Below are 14805 nucleotides of genomic sequence, written 5' to 3'. Positions count from 1 at the left end.
AATTCAAAAAGTCTAATAGTTGGGCGTGGTGGTTCACACCTGTAATCCTAGCACTCTGGGAGGCTGAGGCAGGTGGATCGCTCGAGGCCAGGAATTCAAACCAGCCTAAGCAAGAGAGAGACCCTGTCTCTACTATAAATAGAAATTAATTGGCCAACTAATATATATAGAAAAAATTAGCCAGGCTTGGTGGCACATGCCTGTAGTCCCAGCTACTTGGGAGGCTGAGGCAGCAGGATCGCTTGAGCCCAGGAGTTTGAGGTTGCTGTGAGCTAGGCTGACGCCACAGCACTCAAGCCTGGGCAACAAAGTGAGACTCTGTCTCAGAAAAAAAAAAAAAAAAGTCTAATAGTGACAGGGACATCAGCAAAAATGGCAGACCACAGAAATGCAAAAGCCTGTCCCTCCACAGAAGGGGGTAATAAGCTTGCAAAACTTGTCAGAATCAACTTTATTTGAACTCTGGAAACTAATCAAAAGTTTACAGCAACCAGGCAAACACTCAAGAAAAAGAAAAAACCAGGCTAGGCGTGGTGGCTCACACCTGTAATCTCAGCACTTTGGGAGGCTGAGATGGATCACTTGAGGCCAGGAGTTTTAGACCACCCTGAGCAGGAGCACCATCTCTACAAAAAACAGAAAAATTAGCTGGGAGTGGTGGCGCACCTATAGTCTCAGTTACCCAGGAGGCTGGCAGGAGGATGGCTCAAGCCCAGTTAATGGGGTAGGTATATTTACCAAAATGCAAATACATTAGACACTACCCTTCAGGACAAGGGATAACAGCTAAGACAAAAGACAATAAAGGGCTTAGAGGAAAGGCTGGGGAATGAAATGCTCTGGGGAACAAGATCTCTGTAAAGCCCTCACACATTCATGGGAATCTAGAAGGTCATGTGCACATCCAGGGCTGGGCACGTGCTCAGAAAAGACCTGAGAAGGCCATAAGCTCACATCACCTCTGGCTGACCTTCAGACTAAGCAAGCATAAAGCAAAAGCTAAGGCAGAGTTTTACTGCCTGGCTGAGAATTGAAGGCTTGCCCTAATGCACAGAGAGAACACGTCTACCAAGAACAGAAGATTTTTTCCTTCCTAGGCATTTAAGGAAATCTCTGTCAAATCACTATCTGAGGCCGGGCGCTGTGGCTCACGCCTGTAATCCTAGCTCTTGGGAGGCCGAGGCGGGCGGATTGCTCAAGGTCAGGAGTTCGAAACCAGCCTGAGCAAGAGCGAGACCCCGTCTCTACTATTAATAGAAAGAAATTAATTGGCCAACTGATATATATATAAAAAAATTAGCCGGGCATGGTGGCACATGCCTGTAGTCCCAGCTGCTCGGGAGGCTGAGGCAGAAGGATTGCTCGAGCCCAGGAGTTTGAGGTTGCTGTGAGCTAGGCTGACGCCACGGCACTCACTCTAGCCTGGGCAACAAAGTGAGACTCTGTCTCAAAAAAAAAAAAAAAAAAAAAAATCACTATCTGAGCCCTGACTTCAGCCTTATACAAGGTAGCCATGTAACAAAAATATGTGTAGCCTCTTAATATTATGAAATTAAAAAAAAAAAAAATCACTATATGACTTCAGTAGCCACACATGACAAATAATACAGACTGTACAAAATTAGTTCAGAAAAGTCACTAAACAAACAACTACAACAAGCAGCAGTAATAAATAATGGGGAGTATCAGATTTCTAGTTACCACATTACAATATTCAAAATGTCCAGTTTTATGTCGGCATTGGTGGCATACTGGTGAGCATCGCTGCCTTCCAAAATGTCTAGCTTATAACTAAAAATTAAGAAACATGCAAAGAAACAAAGAAAGCATGACCCAATTACAGGAAAAAAAGAAAAAAAGAAGTTAACAGAAACTGTCTCTGAGGAAACCCAGACATTGGACTTATTAGACAAAGACCTTAAAATCAAATATTTTAAATATGCTCTTCTTTTCCTGAAATCTGATTAATAAAAAATAAATAGATAAATATGCTCAAAGAGCTAAAAGAAACAATGGACAAATAACTAAAGGAAACCAGGAAAATGATGTCAGACTAAAAGGAGTATCTCAATAAAGAACTAGAAATAAAGGAACCACATAGAAATTTTGGAGTTGAAAAGTAATATAACTGAAATAAAAATACATGAGAGGTTCAGCTTTCTGACTTGGGCCCGGCAGAATGGCTCCTGCAAAGAAGAGTGACGAGAAGAAGGGCCGTTCTGCTATCAACGAAGTGGTGACCCGAGAATACATCATCAACATTCACAAGCGCATCCATGGAGTGGGCTTCAAGAAGAGTGCCCCTCAGGCACTCAAAGAGATCCAGAAATTTGCCATGAAGGAGATGGGAACTCCAGATGTGTGCATTGGTACCAGGCTCAACAAAGCTGTCTGGGCCAAAGGAATAAGGAATGTCCCAAACAGGATTCGTGTGCAGTTGTCTAGAAAACGTAATGAGGATGAAGATTCACCAAACAAGCTCTATACTTTGGTTACCTATGTACCTGTTACCATTTTCAAAAATCTACAGACAGTCAACGTGGATGAAAACTAACCACTGATTGCCAAATATATCAAATAAAGTTAAAAAACCATCAAAAAAAAAAAGAGAGAGGTTCAATAGCAGATTTGAACAGGCAAAAGAAAGAATCACTGAATTTGACTGAAGGTGGAGGCTTGTGCATGTAGTCCCAGCTACTCAGAAGGCTGAGGCAGGAGGATTACTAGAGGCAATGAGTTCAAGACCAGCCTAGGCAACATAGCAAGACCTCATCTCAAAACGAGAAAAAAAAAGAATCACCAAACTTGAAGATAGGTTAATGGAGATCAAATTTTGAGAGGGCAGAAAAAAAAAGGAATGAAGTAAAATGAATAGAGCCTAAGAGACCTGATGGACAGCATCAAATATACCAACATATACACAATGGTACATATGGACCTAAACTTAAGGCAGAATATTCTACTTTAATAGAAGCATAAATGGGTCAGTCCTTAAAATGTACACTTTTCAGAATGATTTTTATTTTGATTGAATTGTCCAAACTGAAGAGTCCCATAAACAGATCATTTACCTTGTACCTGTACTGAACTTCTAAAGACAGACTTCACATGATATAGGAAACTATTTTTTTCTTATAGGTGTTCTTTACTTTCAGTCCTCTCTAGGATTGATCTCCCATTCTCTCTGCATCTATTACATCTACATCACCCTTGATCCAACTTAAGCCTGAAACAGAACCAATAGTACATACTTTCAATTGCCAAGTAAATTTTCCGCTCTCCTTCCTTGGGTTCTTTGCCAGGAGGGAAATACGTTCCTCTGATTGTAATTGCAGCTTCAGAGTATTCACTGATTCTCTGCAGAGCTTCCTTAGAAGTAACTTTCCACCTGGCAGTCTAAAAGAGAGGGTGGGGAGAAAAATATCACATCACAACAGCATAAAAAACCCCACTGTGCTGACAAAGAATAGGTTGGCTGATATCATGGGCAATATGAAGATAATTAACAAATACCTACACCATAAGTTCATTTAGATCCTAATGTACCTTGAACTTATTCATAAAAATCAAATTTCTATTGCTCTATTGTCTATTGCTTAGGTTAAAAGCAAACTATTAAAATGTTCATGGGTTTTGAAGGTAAGATTTTACTCCTAAAGAAGCAAAAATTTCTACTTCACAATAAAAAAAGGTTCAAATCTATTACTTGCCTGTGGGAAATCATTGATCTCTAATTCTTCCTCGTATCTCTTAAAGGATTCATTCTGTCCTCCATCCTGTCTCTCTTCTTCTTGTTTCTCCAAAGGCACATAATTGAGCTTGGCATTGATCTTTTCAGCAAGCTGCTCTGCAATGGTTTTAGCAGACACAGTGGGAGCCAGAATGGTGCCACCTCTGAGAATTGCATTGGTGGCCTGTTGCATCACATCCTGCAGTTAAAGAAGACCAACAGTCAAATCTCAAACGAGCGCAGAGACAGGTACACGGACCCTACCACGAACTGTTCTCTGAAAAGCCTCTAACTCTGTATTTATGTATGTTTAACAAATAAATAAATGAATAAATATCTTTCGTGTGCAGAGTCCCACCCATATGTGCAATTTAGCAGTATATATTAAAAATTATAGTTTAATGTATCTCCCTATTGATGAGGAAAGAGAGGAACATTTAACACTCTATTAAATATTCTACTAGATCACAGATAAGCACTTGATAATTAGCTAATTCTTTTTTTTTTTTTTTTTTTTTTTTTTTTGAGACAGAGTCTCGCTTTGTTGTCCAGGCTAGAGTGAGTGCCGTGGCGTCAGGCTAGCTCACAGCAACCTCAAACTCCTGGGCTCGAGCGATCCTTCTGCCTCAGCCTCCCGAGTAGCTGGGACTATAGGCATGCGCCACCATGCCCGGCTAATTTTTTTTTTTATATACATATCAGTTGGCCAATTAATTTCTTTCTATTTATAGTAGAGACGGGGTCTCGCTCTTGCTCAGGCTGGTTTTGAACTCCTGACCTTGAGCAATCCGCCCGCCTCGGCCTCCCAGAGAGCTAGGATTACAGGCGTGAGCCACCACGCCCGGCAATTAGCTAATTCTTAATACCAGATATAGTAAATCTTTCCAAAATCATTTAGATACTTTGTGACTCCTAGGAGTTTACTCTGAATTAAAATCATTGTACCACTATCATCATTAAGCTCCTCCTCCTCCATGACCCAACCCAACATTCAACAAATTATAATAAATGACTTACTCAAAATCTTCAAATTACTATTGAAATTAACAAACCATTCTTGGGAAGGCTATGGAAATTTATCCTTACTTAGAAATTAACAAAAAAGCTTCCAAGAAAACGATGCCCTGTGAAATATTTCAAAATCATATTTCTCCATTATTTAAACTCCATGTTAGTTTGAGTGACATGACTGGGTGTTTGTATATCCAGAGAATTATGTGCCCAATAACCCATCCAATAAACATGCAGATAAAGAAAGAAAAAGAGAAGTACTTCTTAAAGATTTTGGTAAGACCAATCAGAATACTATTCCATAAACTATCAGTTCAGCATGGTGGTTCATGCCTTTAATCCCAGTACTTTGGGAGGCTAAGACAAGAGAATTACTTGAGGGTAAGAGTTCAAAAACAAAAAATTTAAAAATTAACTGGATATGGTGTACACCTGTAGTCCTGGCTACTGGGGAAGCTGAGGCAGGAGGATCATCTGAGCCCAAAAGTTTAAGGTAGTGAGCTATGATTGTACCATTACATTCCAGCATGGGCAGCTGAGTGAGATCTTGTCTCTTTAAAAAAAAAAAATTAATTAAATAAAACTATCTATGGCTAACAAGCCTAATGGACATTCTAATGTAGGCATAAAGACCTTATTTAACTACACTAGGGAGATTATCCAAATGTAATTATGAACCGAGAATGCTAATTTCTCACAAACTCAACATCTAAGACAATTTGTTGTTCACTTGTGCTCAACATAATTCCTGAAAAGTATTTAAAATTAAAGAATTTATAAAAAGTATTGACTGAGGCCAGGTATGGTGGCTCATGCCTGTAATCCCAGTACTTTGGGAGGCCAAGGCATAGGCAGGAGGATTGCTTGAGGTCATAAGTTCAAGACCAACCTGGGCAATGCAAAAAGACCTCACCCCTATAAAATATTTTTTAAAAAATTAGCTGGGCACAGTGGTATACACCTGTAGTCCCAGCTACTCAAGAGGCTGAGGCAGGAGGTTGCTTGAGCTCAGGAGTTTGGGACTGTAGTGAGCTATGATTCTACCACTGCACTCCAGCTTGGGTGACAAAACGAGATCTATTTCAAAAAAAAGAAAAACAAAACAAAAACACATACTGAGACTTGGAATAAATTACTTAATACCTGAGATTCAATGCCTAAATTCTTCTGCGCATTGATCCTAAGAGCCAATCTCTTAGCAATTTCTAATTTCTCAGCATTTCCTGCAGTTGGAGCAGGGACACTTGATGTTCCAGGAGCAGCCATATCCTTTACTCTCTTCTTTGAATTAAACATGCTTTCAATTTGTTCATCAATCTAGACCAAGGGTAAAAAAAAAAAAAGGATTTGTAAAAACTGGATTAGAAATACCAAATTAGGCATATCTACAGAAACTAAGGAATGTTTCCACCAAAGACTAGAATCAGTTACATTTATGTAAATTCCACTAAACAGATCAATAGAAATATATACTACCTGTTTGTTAAAGGTAACACATTTCATTTCAAAAATCAGTTTATGGTGAACAAAAAAACAGAGCACAGAGATACAATGCAGCATGAACACTTAATCATACTCCAGAGAGGTCCAGAAAATACATCCCAGTTCAGTAAATGAGGAAACATTTGCTGTCAAGACAGAAGAGCCAATATGATGCAGCTGAGTTACTCCAGGGCTCAGGCCTTGAGGCCAAATTACACTGCAGTGAAAGAGGCTGGAAGAAGTGCTATAACTCAATGCCAGTGGACAATTAAAAATACAGTCAATAATTCTCAGGAGGAGTACAACATGTTCCTAAGGCAGGGCCCCCAAAACTCTTCCCAACTCGTAAAATGCAATAATAGGATTTGCCTTAAAAATAGAGTAGCATAATCAGAAAACGCTTCTTGCCTTATTCCTTTGAATCGAGAAAGTAAAGAAATGAAGGTTGGCTTTCCTGCCGAGGCAAGAGCAACAATAAAAGCCCCAGTTCTCTAGGAGTCACATGTGCCCTACTGCTGTCTGCACTTCTTTTTAAAAATGCCTTTTGCCCAACAATAACTACTAATAGCACTGACTAAAGAGAAACAAACTTCTTCATAAATTCAGTTTAGGTAAATAATGCTTTATCTTCTAAATCTCAAATGCAGAGAAAAGCTTGTTCAGGGTTTAAGAAGTAGTTAATTTAGGAAGCCCTTTTACTGAAATAAAAACAGCCAACTTAGCTTCTATTCAAAGCATTCATTACCTATTAAGGAGTTTTGGTTATCAACTAGTTTTAAACTCAACATTTAGCTGAGTAGAACTTTTAAATTAAACAGCATGCACTGTATTAAAATCTAAAGAAATACATAAAATCAGGAATGAGGAATGTGTGCAGTGCTAGTTATAGTTTACTTTCGACTTCATTAAGTATTGTTCAAATTTTTTATAAAAATTATATATTACTTTAACAAACAAACAATCCACATATTTCATCATGAGATGTTTAAAAATTGTGAAAAGTATTGTAGTCCTCCCTTCTCTGCAAGGGATATGTTCCAAGTCCTCCAGTGGATGACTGAAACCTCAGATAGTACCATACCCTGTATATATTATCCTATATATACTGTTTTTCTTATATATACATACCTATGATAAAATTTAACTTATAAATTAGGCATAGTAAGAGACTAACAATAACTAATAAAATAGAACAATTATACCAATATGCTATAATAAAAGTTATATGAATATGGTCTCTCTCTCAAAATACTGTAATATTTTTAGACTGCAGTTGACCACTAATAATTGAAACTGCAGAAAGCAAAATTGTAGATAAGGGGAAACTATTATAATATATTAAAAAAAAAGACAGAGGTGGCTTTTAATTATTTAATACTCTTCTCTTCAAGAGGAAGAGCCTCCTCTTGGGTGTAGGCTAGACTTAGTGACTTGCTTCTAATAGAATAAAGTAGAATTGACAGTGTGCAACTTCAGAGACTAGTCATGAAAAGCACTACCCGCTTCCTCTTTGCTCTCTCTCTCAGATCACATGCTCTGGGGGAAGCCAGCTGCCATGCAGCGAGGGCACACAGGCAGAGTGAAGAATTGAGGAATCCTGTAAACACTGAAGTGAATGAGCCATCTTCGGAGCAGATCATCTAGCTTCAGTCTTGCCCTTAGATGGCTACAACCTGGGCCAGCAGCTTGACTACAACCTCATAGCACCCTAAGCAAGAACTACCTGACTGAACTGCTCCTAATATCTTGAACCTCAGGGAAACATGATAAATGTTTTGCTTTAACCTTATTAAGTTTTAATTTGTTACATAGTAACAGATCCCTGAAACAATGACTTTAATGAATTTTGAGCCAATATGGCCTCAAAATGGCCTATAGTTAATAGGAGACCTGGGTTCTGGTCTCGTCTGTGCTTAACTCTCAGCGTGGTCCCGAATCAAACACTTTTTCTTGGCCTCAATTTCCTTCATGACAGAAACAGACTGAATTCCTGATTTCCAACATTGTTTTGAGCTAAAGTTTAAAATGACATGCCAAAAAAAGTATTGTAGGATCAAATATGTTAGGGAATTTCTGGGTTAAGCAAAGTTAACTTTGCATATCCTTGATGTGATAATGTGTGTTCTATGTATCAAGATGGGGGTACTGGTATATATTAGATTTTCCAAAACTATTATGGAAAGAGCTTCTTCTCAAGATCCTGTCATTAGGGTTCCAAAGACTAGACTCTATGAAACCCTTAAATTGCTAAGCTCTCAAGGTCATAGATAAAGCCATAAGCTAAGAACATGGGCCTTGATAAGAATATACTGGGTACTAGTGCTGGCTCTTCTTCATAATAGTTGTGTAATCTCGAATAGCTTATCATTTCTATCTAAGTGTCAATATACTCTGTTATAAAATAGGAACACCCTGAGCATCTACTTTGTATGGCTATTGTGAGGAGGTAAATAAAATATCCCTGTAAAGTATTTGGCACAGTGTGTGACACTTAGTAGTACTCAATAAATGTTGACAATTATTATTAATAGAGATATTCTATAATTATCAAATTAAAAAAAATGGTATTAGTTCCAATTTGTTAAAGGTATGGCAAACCAGGAACTCTCACACCATCCAGTGAGTGCAAATTGGTACTCCCTTAATGGAGGATAATCTGACAAGGTATAAGGCCAAATCAGATATACCCTTTGGTCTAACAATCCCACTTATAAACTCATCCACAAAACTTGTTCTGCTGAGTGTACAAAATAAAATGTGCAAGGATGTGCAATGAAGTATAGTTTATAACAGTAAAGTATGGTCCAAATAGTGACTATATGGAAACAATTCATAATAAAAAATAAAGGAGTGTCATTCATTCAACTGTAAAACATCAATATATTATATAGACCATCAAGAATAATTTAAGAGCAAATTTACTAAAATGGAAAGAATTCCATATACTTTTTGTGTAAAGAAGATTATAAAGGAGTATGATCCCATTTTAATGAAAATCCATAGATACATGTGCATGTAAACACACACACAGAAAAAGGTTGAGAAGAGTACACCCTAAGAAGGTTCAATAAGACCTCCGAAACAAAAGGAATAATTGCTGCAATTGGCAAAAATGAAGCTTGGAACAATACTTACATCTACTGCAGCATCTTCATCATCTGAATCTTGCAGACCAAGAGCCGCTTTTTGTAACTTCTTCCTCTCATTAGCCAAAGCTTGCTCTGTTTCATCAAACTTGAATCCCTTACCAGAGAACCCACTACTCTTTTTAATTATTTTCCCCTCCTTTCAAAAAAACAAAGCAAAACAAAACAAATGTTAATAATCTCATAGTAAAAACTTTATGTTTAGGAAATTTATAGCAATTAAATATTTTTACAGGTAGTTTATGCCAATGTAACAAAAACAATTCATCTGTTTTGTAAGAAAAAATAAGAGTTCTACATAGATATCACAAAATAGTAAGTTTATGCAAAAGATCAGATTTTCACTCTTTGTTCCCCTCTCTAAAGAGACAAATGAAAACAGTCCTATTAAAATTCTGAAATATTAACAAAAAGGATTTCCAAGTATTAAATATTTAAGCTTCAGAACATATTAATGATTTGCACAAGAGTAACACTCACAGCTTTCTGTTGATCTTTGAAATCACTCCAAAGTTTCTCTAAATCAGGAGGCACTGCAGTCCCTGACAATTCAAGAGCTTTAATTATGTCGCCAGCATAGCGAGCTTGATCTTCTGTGATAAAAGTGTAGGCATAACCCTAACAAATGATGAAAAAAATAGAATTATTAGAAATTAACAAGATGAATCCTACTTAGATCACAGGTAAGATGAAATCTGAACTACCTAATACATCTTCATGAGAATGCTACAATTACTAAACAATTTTAAAGGCAACAAAAGACTCCCTACTAAATTCTTTAATAGTTCAAAGTGAAATATCCAGGTTTAATATTTAAAATTAAAATAAGCAAAACTAGAAAATTTCTAATTTAGGCCAGGTTCAGTGGCTCATGCCTATAAACCCACCCCTCTGAGAGGTCAAGACAGGAGGATCACTTGAGGCCAGGAGTTAGAGACCAGCCTGAGCCATACCCTCATCTAAATAAAAAAAATTTTTAAATCAGCCAGGAGTGGTGGTACACACCTGTAGTCCCAGCAATTCAGAAGACTGAATCAGGAGGATAACTTAAGCACAGGATTTGGAGGCTGCAGTGAGCTATGATTATAGCACAGCACTCAAGCCCAGGCAACAAAGCAAGACCCTCTTTCAAGAAAAAAACAAAAAAACCAACAACAGAGAACCCCCCGAAATTTCTAATTTATGTATAAGCAGAAATATATGCCATTTAAATGCACAATTGTATTATATCTAGTTTACTTTAATATAGTATTTTATTTTTCTCTTTTTTGTTTGTATCCCCATCCTTTGCTGCCTACTACACCACTCTCACTCATATTAACTTCCTAGGATACAACTTTCGGTATTTTCTTTAAGACCAATAAAATATAAAAATATATGTGTACATATATGGACTATACATATAAATATATGTATATGTAAAATGTCTGATTATATACACAAATTAATTTTTTTTTTGGAGACAGTCTCACTCTGTCACCCCAGCTAGAGTGCAGTGGCGTCACTATAGCTCACTGCAATCTCAAACTCCTGGGCCCAAGTGATCCTCCTGAGTAGCTGGGACTACAGGTGCACACTACCACACCTGGCTAATTTTTGTATTTTTTGTAGAGACAGGGTCTTGCTCTTGCTCAGGCTGGTCTCGAACCACTGACCTCAAGCGATCCTCCAGCCTCAGCCTCCCAGAGTGCTAGGATTATAGGTATGAGCCCCTGGGCCTAGCCAGTAGGTATACTTTATAATCCCATGTTTTTATTATTAAAAAAGCAATGACATTCTGTAGTGACAGGACTTGCTAAAATTAAAAAAAAAAAAAGTAAGGCTGGGCGTGGTGGCTTACGCCTGTAATCCTAGCACTCTGGGAGGCCGAGGCGGGCGGATTGCTTGAGGTCAGGAGTTCAAAACCAGCCTGAGCGAGACCCTGTCTCTACTAAAAAAAATCGAAAGAAACTAATCAACCAACTAAAAATATATATACAAAAAATTAGCCGGGCATGGTGGCGCATGCCTGTGGTCCCAGCTACTCCGGAGGCTTTGGCAGGAGGATCGCTTAAGCCTAGGAGATTGAGGTTGCTGTGAGCTGTGCTGATGCCTCGGCACTCACTCTAGCCTGGGCAACAAAGTGAGACTCCGTCTCAAAAAAAAAAAGGAATGAAAGATCATGAACCACATAAACTTTATGATGGTGCAAAAGCAATACGCATTCAGTAGAAATCATACTTTGTATACCCATACATTCTGTGTTTCACTTCCAGTATTCAATAAATACGTGAGATATTCAACACTTTAGTATAAAATAGGCTTTGTGTTATATAATTATGCCCAACTGTAGGCTAGTAAGTGTTCTAAGCATGCTGAAGGCAGGTTAGACTAAGCTATGATGTTCAGGTGTATTAAATGCATTTCCAACTTAGGATATATTTTTAACTTATGATGGTTTTATCAGGATGTAACCCCACTATAACTCAAGGAGCATCTGTATAGAAATTTTTAAGCTTTGGAGGGATGGGAACCAAAAGGGACACAAACTGTCAACAGTATCTGCCTATAAAGAGCAGATAGATATCTGGTAATTTTAACAGTTCTTAGACATGTATATGTATATAAATTATTAACATCAATCATTAACATCAAGAAATCACCCCTGCTGATTATGGATTTTCAAAATGTCCACATAACTCCTATTATCTACTACATAAAATTACAAAGAAACACCTATATTTTAATATAACAGAAATCCACTATAAAAAATTCTTTTTACCTTGTTGCCTGCTCTTCCAGTCCGTCCTGCTCTGTGCACATAATCCTCATAATGATTGGGGCAGCTATAATTTACTACAAGAATCAGATGTTTCACATCTAGACCTCGGGCAGCAACAGAGGTGGCCACAAGAAGTTTACAAGTCCCATTCTTAAAGTCATTTATGATGCTATCTCTGTCATATTGATCAATGCCTGCAGGTAAATTAAAGAGAAGAGCTATAAAACAACACTTTCAAATAAAATATTCTATTTCTTCTGCTAGAGAATGAATCTAAACTTGGAATAAAAAACAATTTCACACTTTCAACTCCTACAATATAGAAAATAAAAGACTAAGAAAATTTAATGGCGGCTGGGTGTGGTGGCTCACGCCTGTAATCCTAGCACTCTGGGAGTCTGAGGCGGGCGGATTGCTCGAGGTTAGGAGTTCGAAACCAGTCTGAGCGAGACCCTGTCTCTACTAACAATAGAAAGAAATTAATTGGCCAACTAATATATATATAGAAAAAATTAGCTGGGCATGGTGGCACATGCCTGTAGTCCCAGCTACTCGGGAGGCTGAGGCAGCAGGATTGCTTGAGCCCAGAAGTTTGAGGTTGCTGTGAGCTAGGCTGATGCCACAGCACTCATTCTAGACTGGGCAACAAAGTGAGACTCTGTCTAAAAAATAAAAAGAAAATTTAATGGCAAAACTGAAAGTTACTGCTACTAATTCAATTTATGAATCTTTCAACTCTGCCTTGTTTCACCCTTCTTGTATATAAAGCTTGTATTTGTAGAGGACCAATATCAGAATCACTAACCTATACCTGTTTTGGGGCCAAAGGGAGAAAAGGCAGGAACATTCAGCCTAAAATGACAGAATTTAGATCTTTGTTTCCTGTAGGTCATGTAGATACTTGCTACTCATTTTTGTCCAAGGAATAGAGCAGAAGCACATGGGAGCTTGGCAGAAATGCAGAATCTCAGGTCCTACCTCAAACTACAGAATCAGATGTATTTGTTTTGTTTTGTTTTTGTTTTCTGTGAAACAGGGTCTTGCTCTGTTCCTGAGCTAGAGTGCAGTGGCATCATCACAGCTCTGTGCAACCTCAAATTTCTGAGTTCAGCGATCCTCCTGTCTTAGTCTCTTGAATACCAGGTACTACAGGTACACACACCACCACGTCTGGCTACTCTTTCTATTTTTTGTACAGACAGGGTCTCCCTATGTTGCTCAGTATTAAATCTGAATTTAAGAAAAACCCAGAATATTTAGCATCTAAATATTTATCAGTATTAATTCCTATTACTATCTAAAATTTTAAATGTAGTCTTCAAATATTGATTTAAAAAGTATTGGATCTTATGTCAAAGAGACTGGGATCTAACACTGGACCAAAAAACTCACTTAAAGAATCAATATCAACATAAATTTAAATTTGTCATTTAAAAATACTAAACTTCTACTTTAGCCTAAGGTATCCTGACTACTACCACAACTGTACATATTTTATTCCTTGGAAATGAACACAATATACTAACTGAAGCATATCGGATACCTACCCAACAATCATCATTAACCCTCTTTTTTAGAATAATGCCAATTTTGTTCATAAACCAACTCAACACATGGTCATGTATACATCAACTAGGAGATAAGCCTAATTCCCAGTTTCAAGAGGTTAATCACACTTAGTGTAAACCAGTCCCTCTCAAACTTTGCTCAGGATGCCTTTACACTCATAAAATAAACAGGAACTACACCCAAAGAGTTTTACTTTATATAGGTCTTTTCTATCAATATATGAATAATCAATAGGAATTAAAATTGAAAAAATTTTTAAATGCTTATTAATTCATTTCAAACAATGGAGCAATCATGTTAAAATAAAAACCGTATTTTGGGCTAGGCGTGGTGGTTCATGCTTGTATTCCTAGCATTCTGGGAGGCCGAGGCAGGAGGATTGCTCAGGTCAGGAGTTCGAGACCAGCCTTAATAAGAGTATAACCCTGTCCCTACTAAAAATTTAGCCGGGTGTGGTGGCACATGCCCGTAATCCTAGCTGCTCAAGAGGCGGAGGCAGGAGGATCACTTGAGCCCAGGAGTTTGAGGGTGGTATGAAGTAAGCTTACGTCACAGCACTCTAGCCCAGGTGACAGAGCAACAGAGCAACACTCTGTCTCCAAAAATAAAAAAAGGAAATGATATAAAATTTAGCTCTAAATTAAAGAGAATAAAGCAAACATTATCATTCAAATCACAGCACAGTGCTTGGCAGGCTAAATACTTAACAGATATTTCACGTATGAATGAAATTAATCATTACCTCCGTGAAGAGACATGCAAGGATAAGATGCTCTCATTAAATCCTTCAGAAGACCATCAGCATGTTCCTGCTTGTCCACAAATATAATGACAGATCCTGATTCTTGATAATGGCCTAGAAGCTCAAGTAACTTCAAGAATTTCTTTTCTTCTTCAATCACTATCTGAAAACAGCAAATTGCACTAAGTTAATGGAATGAAAATACAGATACATCGCTTAGACTAAAATATTCATTTTATTTGTGTTGGATGAATAAACTATAATATCTTGCTATATATTTAGTAAAGGGCTAGGAAAATGTTAATTGTAAACCAATGAGACAAAAAAAAATTGTAAACTTTCAAAGAGGGCTGGCCCGAAGGTG

General features: G+C 37.6%; 2 protein-coding genes across 3 annotated transcripts in view; one reads left to right on the top strand and one right to left on the bottom strand.

Moving 5' to 3' along the window:
- Positions 1–14805, bottom strand: part of DDX46 (DEAD-box helicase 46) — a 58162-nt gene that overhangs the window by 6165 nt on the left and 37192 nt on the right. The window contains exons 15-21 of one of the 2 annotated variants that reach the window (XM_075996059.1): positions 14442–14604; positions 12131–12324; positions 9850–9987; positions 9359–9508; positions 5882–6058; positions 3711–3929; positions 3252–3396 (exon numbers count right to left, since the gene is read on the bottom strand). In XM_075996059.1, coding sequence (XP_075852174.1) covers positions 3252–3396; positions 3711–3929; positions 5882–6058; positions 9359–9508; positions 9850–9987; positions 12131–12324; positions 14442–14604 — 1186 coding nt within the window. The remainder of the gene's footprint in view (positions 1–3251; positions 3397–3710; positions 3930–5881; positions 6059–9358; positions 9509–9849; positions 9988–12130; positions 12325–14441; positions 14605–14805) is intronic. The other variant, XM_075996060.1, reaches the window with a different exon arrangement.
- On the top strand, positions 2171–2601 carry LOC142863071 (large ribosomal subunit protein eL31-like). The gene has a single exon (XM_075996061.1). The coding sequence runs from the start codon at positions 2180–2182 to the stop codon at positions 2552–2554; it is 375 nt and encodes a 124-aa protein (XP_075852176.1). The 5' UTR covers positions 2171–2179; the 3' UTR covers positions 2555–2601.

The sequence above is a fragment of the Microcebus murinus genome, chromosome 21 (genome assembly GCF_040939455.1).
Source record: "Microcebus murinus isolate Inina chromosome 21, M.murinus_Inina_mat1.0, whole genome shotgun sequence".
NCBI classification, from domain to species: Eukaryota; Metazoa; Chordata; class Mammalia; order Primates; family Cheirogaleidae; genus Microcebus; species Microcebus murinus.
The sequence above is the reverse complement of the archived record's forward strand: the minus strand, read 5'-3'. Positions and strand labels throughout refer to the sequence as shown.